The sequence below is a fragment of the Phascolarctos cinereus genome, unplaced genomic scaffold, assembly GCF_003287225.1.
Source record: "Phascolarctos cinereus isolate Bilbo 61053 unplaced genomic scaffold, phaCin_HiC Scaffold_2;HRSCAF=192, whole genome shotgun sequence".
NCBI lineage: Eukaryota > Metazoa > Chordata > Mammalia > Diprotodontia > Phascolarctidae > Phascolarctos > Phascolarctos cinereus.
This window is the reverse complement of record NW_027555625.1, coordinates 383,753,666-383,770,849: the sequence shown is the minus strand read 5'-3', so window position 1 is coordinate 383,770,849 and position 17,184 is coordinate 383,753,666. Positions and strand designations below refer to the sequence as shown.

Sequence of the window (17,184 nt, the reverse complement as noted above, 5' to 3'; positions counted from 1 at the left end):
AGGTTTAAGAATACTGGAAAGTCAAAGAATGTTAGAGCTGTAAAGGACCTCAGGGATCACCCAGTCCAACCTGGTCATTTTACAGAGGAGGAAACTGAGGCCACGAGAAGGGAAGTGACTTGACCAAGGTCATATACCGTTTATTACAGCACAGCAAGGGCTAGAAGTCAGGTCTATAGCTACCACCAAGGGCCCTTTCTGCTTTTTAGCATGCTACCTCACTTGGCCTTCGACTATTTCTCCAACCGAGCAATGGTCATTAGAATTCTAGTCCTTGTCTCTTTTCTATAGATGAGCCCCCTGGGTCACCGCTGCTCTCATGCCTTAGAGACATGCCTTAGAGAACGTGAATTTCTCAGGCTGGAAGTATATTCCCAGCTAGGACACCAACAATTTCATTAAAATGATTTTCAATAATTTGCTTTGACCTGGTATTTTGAGATATGAAGCTAAGGCAAGGTTCCTTCGCCTGGCATTTTGTGGCATTCTCCAATTATCCCAAACTTCTGACTGATATTTGTTTTCCTTTTTCTTGTCCTAGAAATATTTAAGACTAGTACGGTTCACTGGCTGTGGCTCCTTCCCCAAATAATCCATTGAGAAGCCAGTTGCTACGCAACCTCCAATATCGCCTATGCTGTCCTTGCTGGCTGATGACATATTGCATAAAAGAATCTTTTTTTTTTTTTAGGAGTGAAATGTTGTTTTAGGAAAAAATTTGCAATAGCTTAGAGCCATGTCACAAGCTGGAAGGAAAACAGTTCATCACTCATACGTACACTCCCAATTATCTCCCAGAGTGGGTTATTATGAGCCTGCTAATGGAGTTTAAGGCCTTTACTGCACAGAGTAAAATATGTATCATGCTTCTTAATGTTAGGCTAGAGCTTGAGCTCAAACTCATGATTCGATTCAGTCATGATTACACTAAGAGACAGAGGTATCGTGGGAAAAGAACTGGGCTGGCAGTCATAGGACCGTAGGTCCTCAGACATCATCTCCTTCAAACCCCTCCTTTGACTGATGAGGCATGGAACAGTGGAAAGGGTGCTGGATCCAGTTTCAGAGGACTTGGGTTCAAATCCTGATTGCCACTTACTAGCTGGGTGATCTTGGGCAAGTCAATGTTCCTGGGCTTTTGTTTTCTCATCTGTAAAATGGCTCCTGAGGTCCCTCTAAAGTGATGATCCTGTGAACTTCCAGGAAGTGAAGCTACTTGCTCAGGGTCATGCAGATAGTACGTGGCAAAACCAAGGATTGAGCCTTGGGCTTTCTGACTCCAAGGCCAGTGCTCCGTCCCTTCCACTGCAGCACCATGTCTCCTTTGGGTCTGAAGGTTCTAGCCCCACCCAGACCTGCAACTAGTTATTTGGGTGGCCTTTGGCAAATCCCTTCACTACTCGCAAGGGGTCTCATCTTCCTCCTTTGTAAAATGAAGACTTTATACTAAATCATTGTTAAAGTCTTTTCTGATAAAGAGACAAGAGAAAACAAAACTTTAATTCTATAACTTTCATATAAATATATATGAAAGTGTACATGTATAGTATATATGAAAGTATACATGTATTTATATGTGTATATATGAAAGTATATATGTATATAAATGAAAGTATACATGTATACACACACACACATATATACATATATACACACATAGATACAATCCAACTTTCTCATCTATAAAATGAAGAGTACAATAACAATAATAATCCCTTTAAAGTATATAAAGTGCATCACATATATTATCTCATTGGAATGTCACCGCAGCTTTATAAGATAGGCAGTACAAGTGTTATTAATTCCATTTTACAGATGGGAAAATCGAGATTCATAGAAGTGTTTTGACCACAGTCATCCAAAGATATAAACATAGACACAGTCATAGACATAGAGAAATAGACAGTTACACACACACACACACACACACACACACACACAAAATTATACATACTCTTGTTTAGTTGTTTTCAGTCATGTCTAACTCTTTGTGTCCCCATTTGGGGTTTTCTTGGCAAAGATACTGGAGTGATTTACCATTTCTTTCTCCAGCTCATTTTACAGATGAGGAAACTAAAGTACACAGGGTTACATAGCTTGCTCAGGGTCACACAGCTAGGAAATGTCTGAGGCCAGATTTGAACTCATGAAGATGAGTTTTCCTGACTCCAGGCCTGATACTCTATCCACCGCGCCACCTAGCCACCCTATATACATATTTATACATACATCTATGCCTTATACTATACTAGAGGTTTATCCACATTTTAGAATAATTAACCTACCCACTTCATGGGGTTGTTAGAAGGAAAGTGCTTTAGGAAAACATTTAAAGTGCTACAGAAATGTGCCACTATTATGTAGAAACTTCAGTGATCCCTGATCTCCTCATTGTGCATCTTCCTTCCAGCAGTACACGTTGAAGCTCATCCACACCTCATCCCGTGCAGCTTTGTCTGGGTCCTCCTAGAAATCCTCCACCCTCATGGTCCAGGTCACACGCCTAGGGCACTCGCTAACAGTTGGTGGGCACCAACAAATAACACTGCCCATGTGTTTGTTAGTCCTTGTCCTCACTTCCTTGTCATTCCCTTTAAATGATGTCCTTGTTGTTGTCACTCGCTTGGAGTTATCCTAACCTTGGGAATGTCACGTCTTCTGGTTTTCAACTTTCGGCACTTTTGTGCTATATCTGATGCCCCCGCATCCCAGCCCCAGTGTAGAATGGGACCACTACGAACTTAACGAGGCCACCCTGACCACATTACTTCCCTCTCAATTCATAATTGATTGGGCTCTGAGCTAGAAGGGACTTCAGAAGTTGCCTAATCCAATTCCTTCATTTTAGATGAGGAAGTAAAGGCTACAATGGTTTTGTGGTTCACCTGCAAGTAACACAAATAATAAGTAACAGGGGTAGATTTTGAATCCAGATCCTCTTACTTCACATTAACCCTTTCCGCTTCAGGTGCCTCACTTGAAGAAACCTCCTAAGCTAGGCTGGTCCAGTTGAAGTGGATCCGGTAGATCCTGTCGCTGGATCTGAGGTCAGAGGACCAGAGATCAAATCCCGGCTCTGTCTTATTGGCTTTGAAACCTTGAGACATCACTTCACTTCTCTGAGGCTCAGTTTCCCCATCTTTAAAATGAGGAGGTTGGACTCAGTAACCTCTATGGTCCTTTCCGGTTCTAAATCTATGATCTGTGACGCTGACTCTGAAGCTCCATGAATTGTTGTCACTGTTGTTGTTGTCGTTGTTGAGTTGTTTCAATTGTGTCTGACTCTTCACAACCCCATTTGGGGTTTTCTTGGCAAAGATACTGGGGTGGTTTGCCACTTCCTTCTCCAGCTCATTTTACAGATGAGGAAACTGAGGCAAACAGGGTTAAGTGACTTGTCCAGGGTCACACAGCTAGTATCTAGGGCCAGTTTTGAACTCATGAAGATGAATCTTCCTGACTCCAGGCCTGGCACTCTACCCACTGTGGCACAGGCTGAAGACCAACTGGGTTGGGCATTAAGAGACTTGGGCTCCAAAAGGCCTTGGTCAAGTCATTGTTCCTGGCTGTAATGAGCTTTTACCAGCTTCACGTGTCTTGTCTTCATTTCAGAGGTCATTGTGAGGGCAGTATCAGATCCCAGGGTTGGGGTCTTTGGAAGAACAGTGCTATCTCAGGCCAGTATGGTGTGGCATCACCAGTATTGAGCCACCTATCTCGGAGATCAGGTCTTCAAGAGGCAGAGGACTCAGCCCCCCTTGACAGCCCTACCACCGAATACTGAGTTGTTCTTATTTGTCCTTTGTTTTTGTAGAGGACCAATGACATCATGGGGTGATGTCTTGACTCTCTAGTGAATCAGATTTAAGTGAGGCAGAGCTGCACAAAGTCATCAGCCTCACTCTCTCCTCCAGAGTCATCAAAGTCCAGCAGCAGGACAAAAGTCAAGACAACCAGTGATGGCCCAGGATGCAGTGGGTGATCTTGGTGTTTTTGATGTTTGACCAAACTCTAAGTGTTCCATCGTACCCACTTCAGATGCTTTCTCAGCTACTGGAACAAATCATTCTCAAATGCCCATTCCACCAGAGGCAGTCTTCATATGCTTGGAGGAGACACCCCCTAACTCACCAACAGGTCTGGGGTCCATCAGTTACCCTCAACTCAGTTTAAGTCCATTTGATGAGACAGTTTATCAGGGTGTGGCTGCTTTTTGGAGCCAAAGTGGAGAGCTGAGTGCCAGGTAGACACCAAAGGTGGATAAGCAGTCCTGAAAAGGGCTCAGCACCCTTCACACCACTGAGGATGCTACTAAAGGCATGCCATGCATGAAAATTAAAAGAAAAGAGTTGGAGGAGGTGGGATATATTAAGCAACTTAGTATGTGCCAGGCACTGTGCTAAGTGCTTTCCAAATATCTCATTTGATCCTCCTAACGACTCTGAAAGGTATGTGTTATTTCCCCCACTTTATAGCTGAGCAAACTGAGGCACCTCAGGTCATAGAGCTGTGCCCAGGGTCCCATAGCTAGAAAGTGTGTGAGGCTGGATTTGAATTTAAGTCTTCCTGACTCCAGGCCCCAAAGCGCTACCTACAAAGTACCACCTAGCTGTCTAGGGAAGAATAGAAGAGTAGAAATGGTAGAAGGTAATGGAGGATTAAGACAAAGAAGATGGAGGTCAAAAGAACAGGAGTTTAAGAAGAAAAAAAACAAAAGGAGAAAATCAAGAGAGAGGAAGATAAAGGGATTAAGAAAGTAGGACAGAATTGGAGGATCAGAAGAAAAGAGATTAAAGAGAAAGGAAAGAAAAGGGGCAGAAAGGGGAAATTAAAAGAGAAAAGCAGATAAAGAAAGACTAAGAAAGAAGAGGAAGGATAGAAAAGAATCTAAGCCTAAGAAAGAAAAAGAGGAAGAATGGATCAAAAGAACTGGAGATCAGAGGAAGGAAGAGAGAAAGGGACTGATAAGAATGGGAAAGAAGTAGAGAAAGCAGCACAGATTAAAGGCTGCTCTAGGGACTGAGAACACAAGAAACAGACAAAAGAGAAGGAACGAGCCAAGGACAAGGAGGCAGAAGGAAGAGTAGTTCTGCAAAGTAGGGGGAATTAAAGTCACCTACCTCTGGCAAGCTTTGACATCACATACCTTAGATGCCTTTACCATATATGTGTGGTGGGGGGGGAGGGTTCTAATGGGGGTACTGGGGTTATACTCCAGTAACCCCTGAAGTTCCAGCCCTTAAAACACAAATCCTCAATTTTCCAGGAGACCCATTTTCTTACAATAGCAAATAATTAAGTGAGGAATCTTTGTTCACCTCTTCGCAGAAACGTGTCTGTTCCTTCTGAGGCTTTTTAGGACAGTCTGAGGAACTGTTATGAGCACATCCCAAATATGTGATATGAAAGCTGAACCCCCATCATCACTGGTCACCTTCATTAAGCACTTAAAAGCTACATGAATATGTACAAAGCAAGGCTGACTCATCATTCATCAATGGAGCCCCTCCTGCCTGTACTGCTCTTTCCCAAGGGTCAATTCATATAAAACTTAACTCTCCTGTTTTGCTTGACAACTTCAAATACTTCAAGGACTCATGTTTCACTGGTGTAGGAGTTTTTGGGGTTTTTTTCAATAGACAAATATCTTTCCCCTTCCCCTTCCCCCCGTGAAAAATTAAAAACAAAATCTTATAACAAGTATGAATAGTCATGCAAAACAAATTTACATATTGGCCTTGTCAAAAACTGTATGCTTCATTTTGCACCTAGAGTCCATCATCTCTCTATTAAGGGGTGGGGAGCATACATCATCACAGGTCCTCTGGTTACTAGACTGATCAGTGTTAAGTCTTTCAAAGTTGTTGGTCTACACAATGTATTTATTGTATAAACTGTTCTCTTGACTCTACTTACTTCATTCTACATAATACAAGTGTTCCCAGGTTCCAGATCACAACCCTTCCCCACCTTAACAGTCTGGGTGTGCTGCTCTGGCCCCAAACCTTTATCATCTGATTACAAAACATATGGTGATTGTTCTTCAACTCAATTGTCCCAGTCTTTGGTAACAGATACCTGCGGTGGAGGCCTTTCCATCCTGTCAGGGATTGGGCTCTCCTGGCATGGCTTTTGAGCATATAGGCCATAAGGCAGCCTGGGAGTGGGACATCAATGGAAGAGTACAAGTACTATTCTGACCACTTCAAAGAGAGCTCGTCTAAAACCCATTTGAACACTCAAGCTGTGTTCTCACACCTCAGCAAAGGGAAACAACTTAAGGAGAAGCTGAAAAGTAAGGGCATATCCTAATCATTTGAACATTTATAGGAAAACTCTCTGAATGGGAACTTCTTAGAGGCAGTGCGGTATAATGGAAAGACCAATAGATTTACAGTCAGGATCTGGCTTTTAAAACTTGTTATTTATTATAGGCTTGGTGAGCTTGGTCAATGAATGAATTACCAAGTGGATAACCTACATAGTGGATAAGCTTCTCCATACTTAGCTAGGTTAATGCTCAAAAGCAAACTCAGTCTGCTGCTAGAGCCATACTCAGGAGAAATCAAGGAAGGGCCCCAGCACATTGGATAGACTCCCTTTGGGGAGGATGTGGACAAGAGTTGCAGAAGAAGGATAAGCAGGGAGGGGTCGCCATCTGTATCATTGCAAGGAACACCCAAAGTGATAAGACCATAGATCCATTTGGGTATTTCAATGGCCTTGTTCAAGTTACTCTACCAACATTAAGATCAAGGTCATTGCCTTTTTCTAAAAGAACATAAGCTGAAGACATTAGCTAAGTCTGGAGGTGGAAGTGATGACTACTTATGGTTGCTATCAAGAAAAGGAAGAACTTGGAAACAGAATTAGAGAAGCTGCCCAGTAAATTGTCCAGTCTGGTTTAGATTTTGAGCTCAGTGAGGTCCTTATCAGGCACAGGGTTCTCATCTCTCACAATGGTCACAGGAGGCAATCAGGGACACATTAATTTTCCTGTCCCCAATGAACAGAATGAATCACAGACCTCTATCTTTGCCCCTTTTGCTGGGCCTCTGATCAGTGATTTAAAATCCCCATTGCTTACCTTTCCATAACTCAACAGGATTATCCGCACCAGAACGACATTGATGTGGGCTCCCAATGACTCATCGTGATAGATTTCGTTAACCTGGAAAAGAGTGGAAATATTTCAGGCTGAGCCCATTGAGGTCATGTTCATACTGCCAGAATGATGATCTCCACATTAGGGCCTAGAGACAGAAGCCTGATCATCCCAAAGACATGTGTTTTTTTCTATAACCAGAATAAACATTCTGAACGCCTGGTTATGAACTCCTGACTCTCGGGCAGCACGCACAATGGGAGTGTTTCCTGCGTAGCTGGAGATTAAGTTAGGATATATCAAGTCAGCTATATATCTGACCTAATCCCTGAAGGCAAGGGTTTGATAGCCATTGGGAAGAGAGGACGTGATATCGGCCCAGAGAATGCAATGGAGAAGTGCTGGTCAGGTACGGAACCTGTAAAGGGTACTTTATCAGTACTTTTCTCTAAATAATTCAGTTAAAAACAGTAACAGCAGTAATAATGATAGCAGCTCATACTTGAAGAATAGTGTTGCTTCGTTGTTGTTCAGTTGTTTCAGTTATTTTTGACTCTTTGTAACCTTGTTTGGGGTTTTCTTGGCAAAGATATGGGAGTAGTTTGCCATTTCCTTCTCCAGTTCATTTTACAGAGGAAGAACTGAGGCAAACAGAGTTAAATGACTTGCCCAGGGTCACATAGCTAGTAAGTGTCTGAGGTCGGATTTGAACTCAAGAAGATGAGTCTTCCTTGATTCCAGGCCCAGCACTCTATCCACTGTGCCACTTAGATGCCCTTACTCTTTGTTTTACAAAGTACTTTACACATATTACCTCCTATAATCTTCACATTAATCCTGGAAAGGAGGTAATACAAGTTTTATTTTTTACAGATGAGGAAACTGAGGCTCAGATGGGTTAAGTGACTTATCCATGGTCATGCAACTATAGAGTATGAACGAAGTCCAATGAATCAACCTACATCAGAGACTGAAGCACTAACCATCCCCTTGATCCTTTACATTAAATCAGTGAAATTCTTTTGTTACTTGTAACATAGTTATGTCACTTTTCTGCTTACTGTCTTATTTTTGCTACCTGGGACAGGGAACTAAGGAAGGTAAACTGGGACCTTTCCTATGATAAGTTGTAAGCACACAATTAGAAGACTACTGGAGCCTTGGTGGTTCACTGCCCAAGAAGTTGGAGATGGGCAATGCATAGGCAGCCCACACTGTGGGACCCTTCAGAAATCCTTAAGATAGCTCAATGTCCAACAGTCAGTTTTGACCTATCAAGCTGGAAATAACAGAGTACAGAGTCAGCTTCTAATATGGGACTTCACAAGGGATGGAAAGGAGATGGGGAGGAAGCCAGAACAAGGAGATGGAGTCAGAAGCCAGTGAGTGCAGCAGATTACAGAGGCTGAGTTCGGCTCTGGACCTAAATCCCTATCTCAGGCCAGGGCTATGGAAGAGAGCAGGAAGGGGCATCACAAACCAGCCACCCCATCCAAAACCACAGAAATACGGCAGTTGCGGCATTCAGATTAAACAAGGGACAAGACTAAGTATGTCCTGCCTACCCCATCCAAGAGTGTGGAAGAGCTCAGAACTTGGTCTTCGTACAAAGTCCCACTCTAGAAACTAAAATTGGTGCTATGAGTAAATAGAAGAAAACTCTGAATATGGTGAAGAATTATTATGGGTTAAGAGAAGCCCAAGACACAAATACAGGAAAAGAGATTCACTCTAAAGTAAATACAAATAGAAGCTCTAACGGGTTGGGTGGAGTGGGGTGGTGAGGGAAGGGAGAGGAATGGCTTGGCTGTGAGGACTCCATAAATTTATGGAAGAAATGAAACCAGAAATTTAAAAATTGAAATCAAGCTCTTTAGGAAAAAAAATTGAAGGAGAATAAATAGCTTAGAACATAAGGTAAAGAGGGAAGGGAATAAGTATTCATAATGTCTACTACATGCTAGGCACTATGTTAAGTGCTTTACAAATATTATCTCATTAGATCCTCATAACAACCCTGTGAAGTAGGGGCTATTATTATTTCCAAGTTGAGGGAGGAAACTGAAGTAAATAGAGGGAAAGTGACATGCCCAGAGTCACACAACTATTAAGTATCTGAGGCCACATTTAGACTCAGAACTTCCTGATTCCAGGCCCAGCATTCTATCCACTGCACCATCTAGCTGCCTTATTATAACAGAAGGTAGAATGTTTATAATGAATAGAGCAGTGGGCTCCCTGAAAAGCAGAATGGAACACACATAATTCAAAGACTCCACAAAATAAGAAATATTGGAACAAAATCAAAAGACTGAAAAATCAGAAGAACATATGAAGTCAAAAACAGTCTACTTGGAAAACAGGTCAGAGAGAGTATTCTGGCCTAGGCCTAACTCAGGTCAGTCCAGTGATTCATGCTCAGAATTAGAATGCAGTGAAATACTCATGTACCATAAAAATGCAATAAAAGCAACTTTACTTAAGATTTAAAACTATACAATTCAGATAAAATGCTATGCTCTTTCACCTCCACACTTCCCATAGCAACCGCCACACTAGATCAGAAAGGCGTCTGTGAAAGGCAATTGGAATTCCACTAAAACCTTCAACACAAACTCCCCATAAAAGGGGAGGCAGGGCCTTTTATGTCTCAGGCAGCAAGGAAGCCAAACCAGGGACGACCTTGAGAATACCTTCCTTTAAAGGAAAATCAGCCCAACCTACAAAAAACAGGCAACATTCCTACCACAAAGAGACAATTTAAAGATCATCAGACTCCACGAAACCCATGACCCAATAAAATACGTGGGTACCTTATTTTAAGACAGTTATAAAACTGCCTATTAGAATATTAAATATAAATCATATGTATAATTTAGACACAAATTACAAATATGTAAATTTAAACTAATAAATATAATTTGTAAATATAGAATATAAAAACTGCTTAGTAAAATCAGAAGGTAAAGTGAAAATAGAAAGAATCTAACAATCACCTCCTGAAAGAAACTTTAAATTGAAAATATCCAGGAATATCATAGCCAAAATCAGGAGCTTTTAGGTTAAACAAAAAACCCTACAACAACACAACACAACACAACACCCATAGACACCAAGAAACAGTCAAGATCACATAAAACTATGCTGCAACTATGATGAAAGAGAGGAAATCTTGGAAGAAGACATACCACAAGGTAAAAGAAAACTACTTACAACTAAGGGATAAACCCTGCTAAGTTAAGTATATTACTAAAAGGAAAAAAAAATGGATCTTTAATAAAAAAAAAGTATCCCTTTCGGAAAAGCTGGGTAGAATTTTTGAAAAAAAAAAACACAGGACAAAATAGAATACCAAAAAGCAAAGGAATGGAAACAAAATTAGTGGCTATCAATTGGTGAATGGCTGAACAAATTATGGTATATGCATATAAGAGAATATTATTGTGCCATAATGAATGATAGAAGGGACTAACTTATAGAACCCTGGGAACACTTGTATGAACTGGTGCAGAGCAAAATGAACAGATGCAGAACACACACACACGTGTGTGTGTGTGTGTGTGTGTGTGTGTGTGTGTGTGTGAATACATAATGATGCAAAGGAAAAGAACTTTGAAAGAACTATAATGAGCAATCATGACTTCAGAAGATTGGAGAGAAAGCATCCTCTTACTTCTTGGCAGAGAAGGTGTAGTCTAAGGGAGTAAAATAGGCCACACACTTTCATACGCGGTCATTAGGTGATCTGGTTTGCTTCACTATACTTACGTGTTACAAGTGAGGGTTTCTAACTATGGAGGAGAGGAGTAGGGAATGAGAGTTGGTGGGCAGTGGTAATAATGCAAAAGAAGAAAAGAATATCAATGAAATATTTCACGAAGGAACAGAAAGAAGTTCAGAAGGGCACACAAATAAGCAGGGAAATGTTGTTACTATCATGTTAAATTTAATATACACTTAAAAACTATGTAATCGAAGTTCATAGTTTCATATATGTAATCAGCCTTTTCTGTTCTTTGTATATTGAAATGTTCATATTTTTGGTGTCTGTCAAGGTCATTTGAAAAAAGTAAATAGGGATAGGGACTGGACTTGTGATTTCACTGATGTAAAGAGGGAGCTCCCACTGAGGAAACTCTCTATCAGTGTGGGTTGGCACCTTTTCTATAACTTATAGGCTTAGAGAGTAGCCTAGAGCATTTAGAGGTTAAGTGACTTGCCCAGAGTCACAGGGCAGTAACTGTCAGAGAAAGTATTTGAAACTAGATGTTACCTCATATATGCATTTGTTACATTAATTTATTACAGCATGCTGCCTCTCCTGGGAAAAAAAGAGAACCTCTTTAAAAAATGATCTGTGATTCTTTTCTTATTCCTATCAGGAAGCATTGAAAAGTCATGAGCTGGTCTGTTGGGTGGTTGTCTTCTATGGTGCCTCCTTCAGCTGACTGTTTCCTTGGGAGAGATGGACTTTACTTTGATTATGAGGGACCTTGGTAAGAATGCAGGACCAACCATGTGACATATTGAGCAAGTAGGAAAAAAATCCACTTTTAGAGAGAAGACAAAGGGACTTTGCTATCATATACAGACTTTTCTAAGAATTGACCCAGAGCTGGTGTTCCATAGGGAGGGTATGCAAGGAGAGTACATTCACGTTATAGCTGAAAAGTGATCAGAGCAGAACAATAATAACTGACGTATCTATTGTTTTGAGGTTTACAAAGCACTTTCCCAATCATCCCCATTTGCCCCTCCAACAGCCCTATGAGGTAGGCAGAGCTGGGACTGCTAAAGACTGGGCAGCTAGGTGGTGCAGTGGAGACAGCGCTGGGCCTGGAGTCAGGAAGACTCATCTTCCTGAGTTCAAATCTGGCCTTCTCCACTTACTAGCTGTGTGACTCTGGACAAGTCACCTAACCCTGTTTGCCTCAGTTTCCTCATCTGTAAAATGAGCTAGAGAAGGAAATGGAGTGGTTACTTCAGTATCTTTGCCAAGAAAACCCCACGGACGGTGCTGGTGTGCAATGGTCTTTGGGGTCATGAAGAACTGGACACAAGTAGACGACAACAACAATCCATATAATAATCAAAATAGAAGTTGGTGCAAACAAATAGCTAGAAGTAACAACAGCATTGTAAGTAGGGAGCTAATTAATGGATTTAGTATTTATTCTTCTCTAATGCATATGCTACATCTTTACCCTTCACATTCTTTTCATTTATTCATCCATTCAACAATCACTTAGATGTGAATAAAAGATGAATAAGAAATGGTCCCTGCAATCAGAGCTTAGTCTAATGGGGGAGATAAGAGATATCCATAAATAACTCTATGATAGCAGACAGACTATGTTAAGTAAACAAAAAGGGACACAGCAGATGTATTGAGAAGTTCAGTGAGAGGAGAAATCATAACTGGTTTGGAGAATCAGTAGACTTCCTAGAGAAAGTGATATTTGTGTTGGGCCTTGAAGGATGGATAAGACGTCAACAGAAATCGTTTCAGGAAGGAGAATGGAAAGCAAGGGACACAGCATGGGTTATATCATAAAGACAAGAAACTGCAAGGCATGTTCATGGAAGAGGGAATCCAGTTTGGCTGGAGCACAGGGTGCATTCAAGGGTCATAACAACAGATACGGGGTGGAAAGGCTAGCTTTCCATAGACATGGAAAGTTTTGAACATCAAGTTAAGAAGCACAAGCTTTATCCTCTAGGCCAGTGGGGGTCCCTGAAGGCTTTAAGGCAGGGGAGGAGCAGGATCAGAACTCCTCAGAAGGAAGATTCTTTTTTTTTTAAGGCAATTGGGGTTAAGTGACTTGCCCAGGGTCACATAGCTGGTAAGTATCGTTTGGTCTGAGGCCATATTTGAACTCAGGTCCTCCTGACTTCAGGGCCGGTGCTCCATCCACTGTGCCACCTAGCTGCCCCAGAAGGAAGATTCTTAAAGGGTCCAATGAAGCCGGGAACAAGGAGGAAGAAAGACCCCTTGGGAGGCCAGGAATTCTGGCAAGAGTTGGTAAGGGCTTGATGTATACAGTGGAAGAGAAGAGGGAACAAGCATGTATTAAGTAATTACTCTGTGCCAGGCACTGTGCTAAGCACTTTACAAATATTATCTCATTTGATCCTCGCAACCAGGGGAGGCGGGGCTATCCCCATTTTTTAGGTGAGGAAACTAAGACAAATAGAGGTAAAGTGACTTGCTCAGGGTCATACAGTTAGCAAGCATCTGAGGTCACACGTAACTCAGGTCTTTCTGATTCCAGGCCCCATGCTCTATCCGCTGCATTGCATGAAGTGATAGAAAGATCACTTGGAGTCAGGAAATTCAGGTTCAAATTCCAGTTCTGTCACTGACTATATAACCTTGGGTGAGTCACTTAACCCCCCTGATTTTTAGATTCCTCACCTGTCAATGAAGTTGAAACAGATGAACTCCAAGGTTTCTTACCACTATAAGGTTATGATCACAGATCCAGAACTGAAAGACAATTTAGACGTTACCTAGTCTAACCTCTTTATTTTATAGATGAGGAAACTGAGGTCAAGAGAGAGGCTCCATGACTCGCCTAAGGTCACACATGTATCTAATGGGGAGACTGGACAATGAGAGCCCGGTCCTTCAGACACACACAATTAAGTACCTGCTGCCAATCCATGGGGAGGTCTGGTGAGCTTATTTCCAGAAATACAAGAGAGAGGAGCCTATTCTCTTTTCCTTATATTAGCATACACAAGTATTCTCTGATTGTTTCTGCGTTTGCTGAGATGACGATGAGAAGCCTTTCTGTTGGCTGCGGAGTGTGCATATAAGAGGTCCAAAGAGATGAAATATCTTTCACCAGGTAACATTTGAGGCAAGAGCTACTGCGGTCACCTAGATGAAAGAGAGGCCCTGGCCCTCTCTCCCACCTGGACACAATGTGGCCACTGCTTCTGTCCCCATGGGTTTATTGTTTCCTTAGTTTAGGTCAAGGAGAATCAGAGATGGAATAGACCAGGTTATATACCTCATGAGCTGCAAAAGGTTAGACGAGCCTTCTGAGATGCAACTGAGCTTGTATGAGGACTGGCTTCTCATTGGCCAGTCCCCCCCCACTGCACATGCACACACACACATGCATATACGTATAATGTGCATGTGATTTAGTAAGTAACAAAACTGCTTTATTTGTGTAACCTTTTGCGCTTCGGTCAATTTCTAAACTTGCAGGCAAATCCTCATTATCTGCAGCCTTTTCTAGCTCCTGCAATTTTGTCCTGATGCCCATTTCTAGCACCACCTGTCATTTCCCCTTTCCAGTCCTAATTTCTACATATTTCTGAGCACTAGAATATATCCTTAGGGCTTATTTACAAGGGAAAAGGGAATATACAAATTTGGCAATAATATGCCAGGGCACAGTAATTAGAAATATGGATGTAAGACATCTACCCAGTCCCAGACAGTTGTACCCACGCTTTCTAACCTAAGCTTTAGCTAGAGTTCCCTAGATTTCTCCTGGCATCTGGCAAATCTGTCTAGGCTGGTGCAGCCACATACTGCCTGCTCCGAGAGAAGAAGAGAATCTTCACTCTCAGAATCCTCACCTCTCTCCCCTCTTCTACTATGCTGACTTCGGGCTTTGACAAGCTGACTGTTCATCCAAATCCAGTCTTATCCAGCCTATTAGGAAGACTCCAGATGGAATGATAAGTTTGTTAAGTGTTCTACCCATATTCATTACTTAATCACCTAGCTAGGAGAGGCACTTTGAACTGGTGGAGAGACAATAGGCCTTGAAGTTAGAGACCAAGGTTCAAGTTCTTTTTTCAATATTTATTGTGTGACTCTAGGCAAGGAAGTTTCTTCAACAGGAATTCCATGAACCAATGAAATTACAAATCTGGTCTAACGTCTGCTTACAAGGAAATATGAAGGGGCTTAATAAGAATATTCCTCTTTGCTTCAAAAATCAGCCAATCAGTTCGTAAGCATTTATTAAGCACTGACTTTGTGCCAGGCACTATGCTTAATGCAAGGGACACAAAGAAAGGCAAAAAACAGTCCCTGCCCTCAAAGAGCTTACATTCTAATACAGGAGACAATAGGTAAAATAACTATGTGCATACAAGACAGAAACACTGTAAGTGGAAGGTAATATCTGAGGGAAGGCACTAGCAGTGCGGTAGTGGAGGTGTGTTTCGGGAAGAAAGGAGGACCGGGGAAAACCTCCTCTAAAAGATGGGATTTGAGCTGAGTCTTGGGAAACTAAGAGGTAGAGGTGAAGGGAGCAGAGAATCCTAGGCATGGGGGACAGGCAGTACAAAAACATGGATCCGGAAGACGGAGTACCATGTTTGAGAAATTACAGGGAGGCTAGTATAGCCGGCTAACTGTAGACTAAGTGCAGGGCAGTAAGGTACAGGCAGCTTGGAAAGGTAGAAAGGGGCCAGGTTATGAAAAAAAATCAAAATAATTCAACCCATATGTCACCCTCAAAGACAGAGGTTATCCTTTTTCTTACAAAAGTGGGAATGAGGAGATAGCAGTTCAGGGGTATGGAAAAATACCAGCAAAGACACAGAGACAAGAAACCATGAGATCTGTATATGGGGGACAATCAACACTAGGTGGGCACAGTGGATAGAGTGCCAGGCCTGGAATCAGGAAGACTAATCTTCGTGAGTTCAAATCTGGCCTCAGATGTGTGATCCTGGACAAGTCACTTAACCCTGTTTGCCTCAGTTTTCTCATCTGTCAAATGAGCTGGAGAAGGAAATGGCAAACCAGTCCAGTACTTTTGCTAAGAAAACTCCAAATGGGATCACGAAGAGTAGGACATGACTGAAAATGACAGAACAACTTTGGAGCCAGCCAGAGAAGAGTAGCAGAAAGAATACTAGATCTGGAGTACAAGGTCCTGGGTTCAGTTTATGGTTCTGCTACGTATTACCTATGTTAACTGTGCAGGTCTTTTAAATTCTCTCAACCTCAGATTCCTCATGTGCAAACTGAGAGTTGAATCAGATGACCTCTGAGTACCCTCTTAGTTCTAAATCCTGATCATGGAGGGCCTTGATTGGCCTTGGAAGGAGATTGGCTTTTTTTTTTTTCAATATTCAGTGGTACAGTCACTGACGCTTATCAAACAATGAGATAACCTGCCCAGAGTGGTGTGTGTAAGGATTCTATTCAGTGTTGTAGGAACTAGTTACATAAATATGAGGGCATTCAAATCAGAAGGGAACTATGATTTCTGATCCGTTGAATGAAGCACCCTGAAGACTGTGAGGATAAAAGACAGAAGAAACAGGGTGCCTGGAGGACTCGCCTCTTGCTCAGTCAGACTGAGGAAATGAAATCTCAATACAGATCATCAGACTGGCATAGATACAAGATATACAGAAATGATGGGCATTTTAATTAACAGAACACCTGCTGCCTTACTGATAGTTTTGTCTTCCCAAAAGATGCAATAAAAAGGGTTACTACTACTGTGGACAGCTAGGTGGCCCAGTGGGTGGAACTCTAGCCCTGGAGTCAGGAAGATACATCTTCAAGAGTTCAAATCTGGCCTCACATACTAGCTGTGTGACCCTGGGCAAATCATTTAACTCTGTTTGCCTCAGTTTCCTCATCTGTAAAATAATTTGGAGAAGGAAATGGCACCAAGAAAATCCCAAATGGGGTCACCAACAGTCAGATATGACTGAAATGACTGAACAAGAACAGTATTGTGGATCTGATCTCTGGACCTGTTTCTGACTAATCTTTGTTACGGATCACAACACTGGTCTAGAGGTAACACGGAGACATGATAGAGATGAAGTCGGGTGGGTGCGGTCTTGTAAAATTGTGAAGGCGAACAAAAAAGGTTTGGAAACTATGTCAGTGCCAGAGAGGGGAAACAAAGAAGGAATGGGCCCACTGCTTGGCGCAATGATGCCATATGGAGAGATGACAGGGAACTGCTTGGCTTCCGTCTCTGTGAAAGAGAATAGTTTCAGATTAGAAAGGGTAGAACAAAGAAGGAGTTGGAATAAAAATCGGTAAGGGCACCTAACCTAAGGGAGCACACCTAGCTGCTCTG

The 17,184-nt window shown here is 42.0% G+C and overlaps 1 protein-coding gene across 1 annotated transcript in view; it reads right to left on the bottom strand.

Moving 5' to 3' along the window:
- Positions 1 to 17,184, bottom strand: part of ADAMTS2 (ADAM metallopeptidase with thrombospondin type 1 motif 2) — a 445,202-nt gene that overhangs the window by 112,649 nt on the left and 315,369 nt on the right. Inside the window, 1 exon segment of the mRNA XM_020964237.2 lies at positions 7,088 to 7,171. Coding sequence (XP_020819896.1) covers positions 7,088 to 7,171 — 84 coding nt within the window.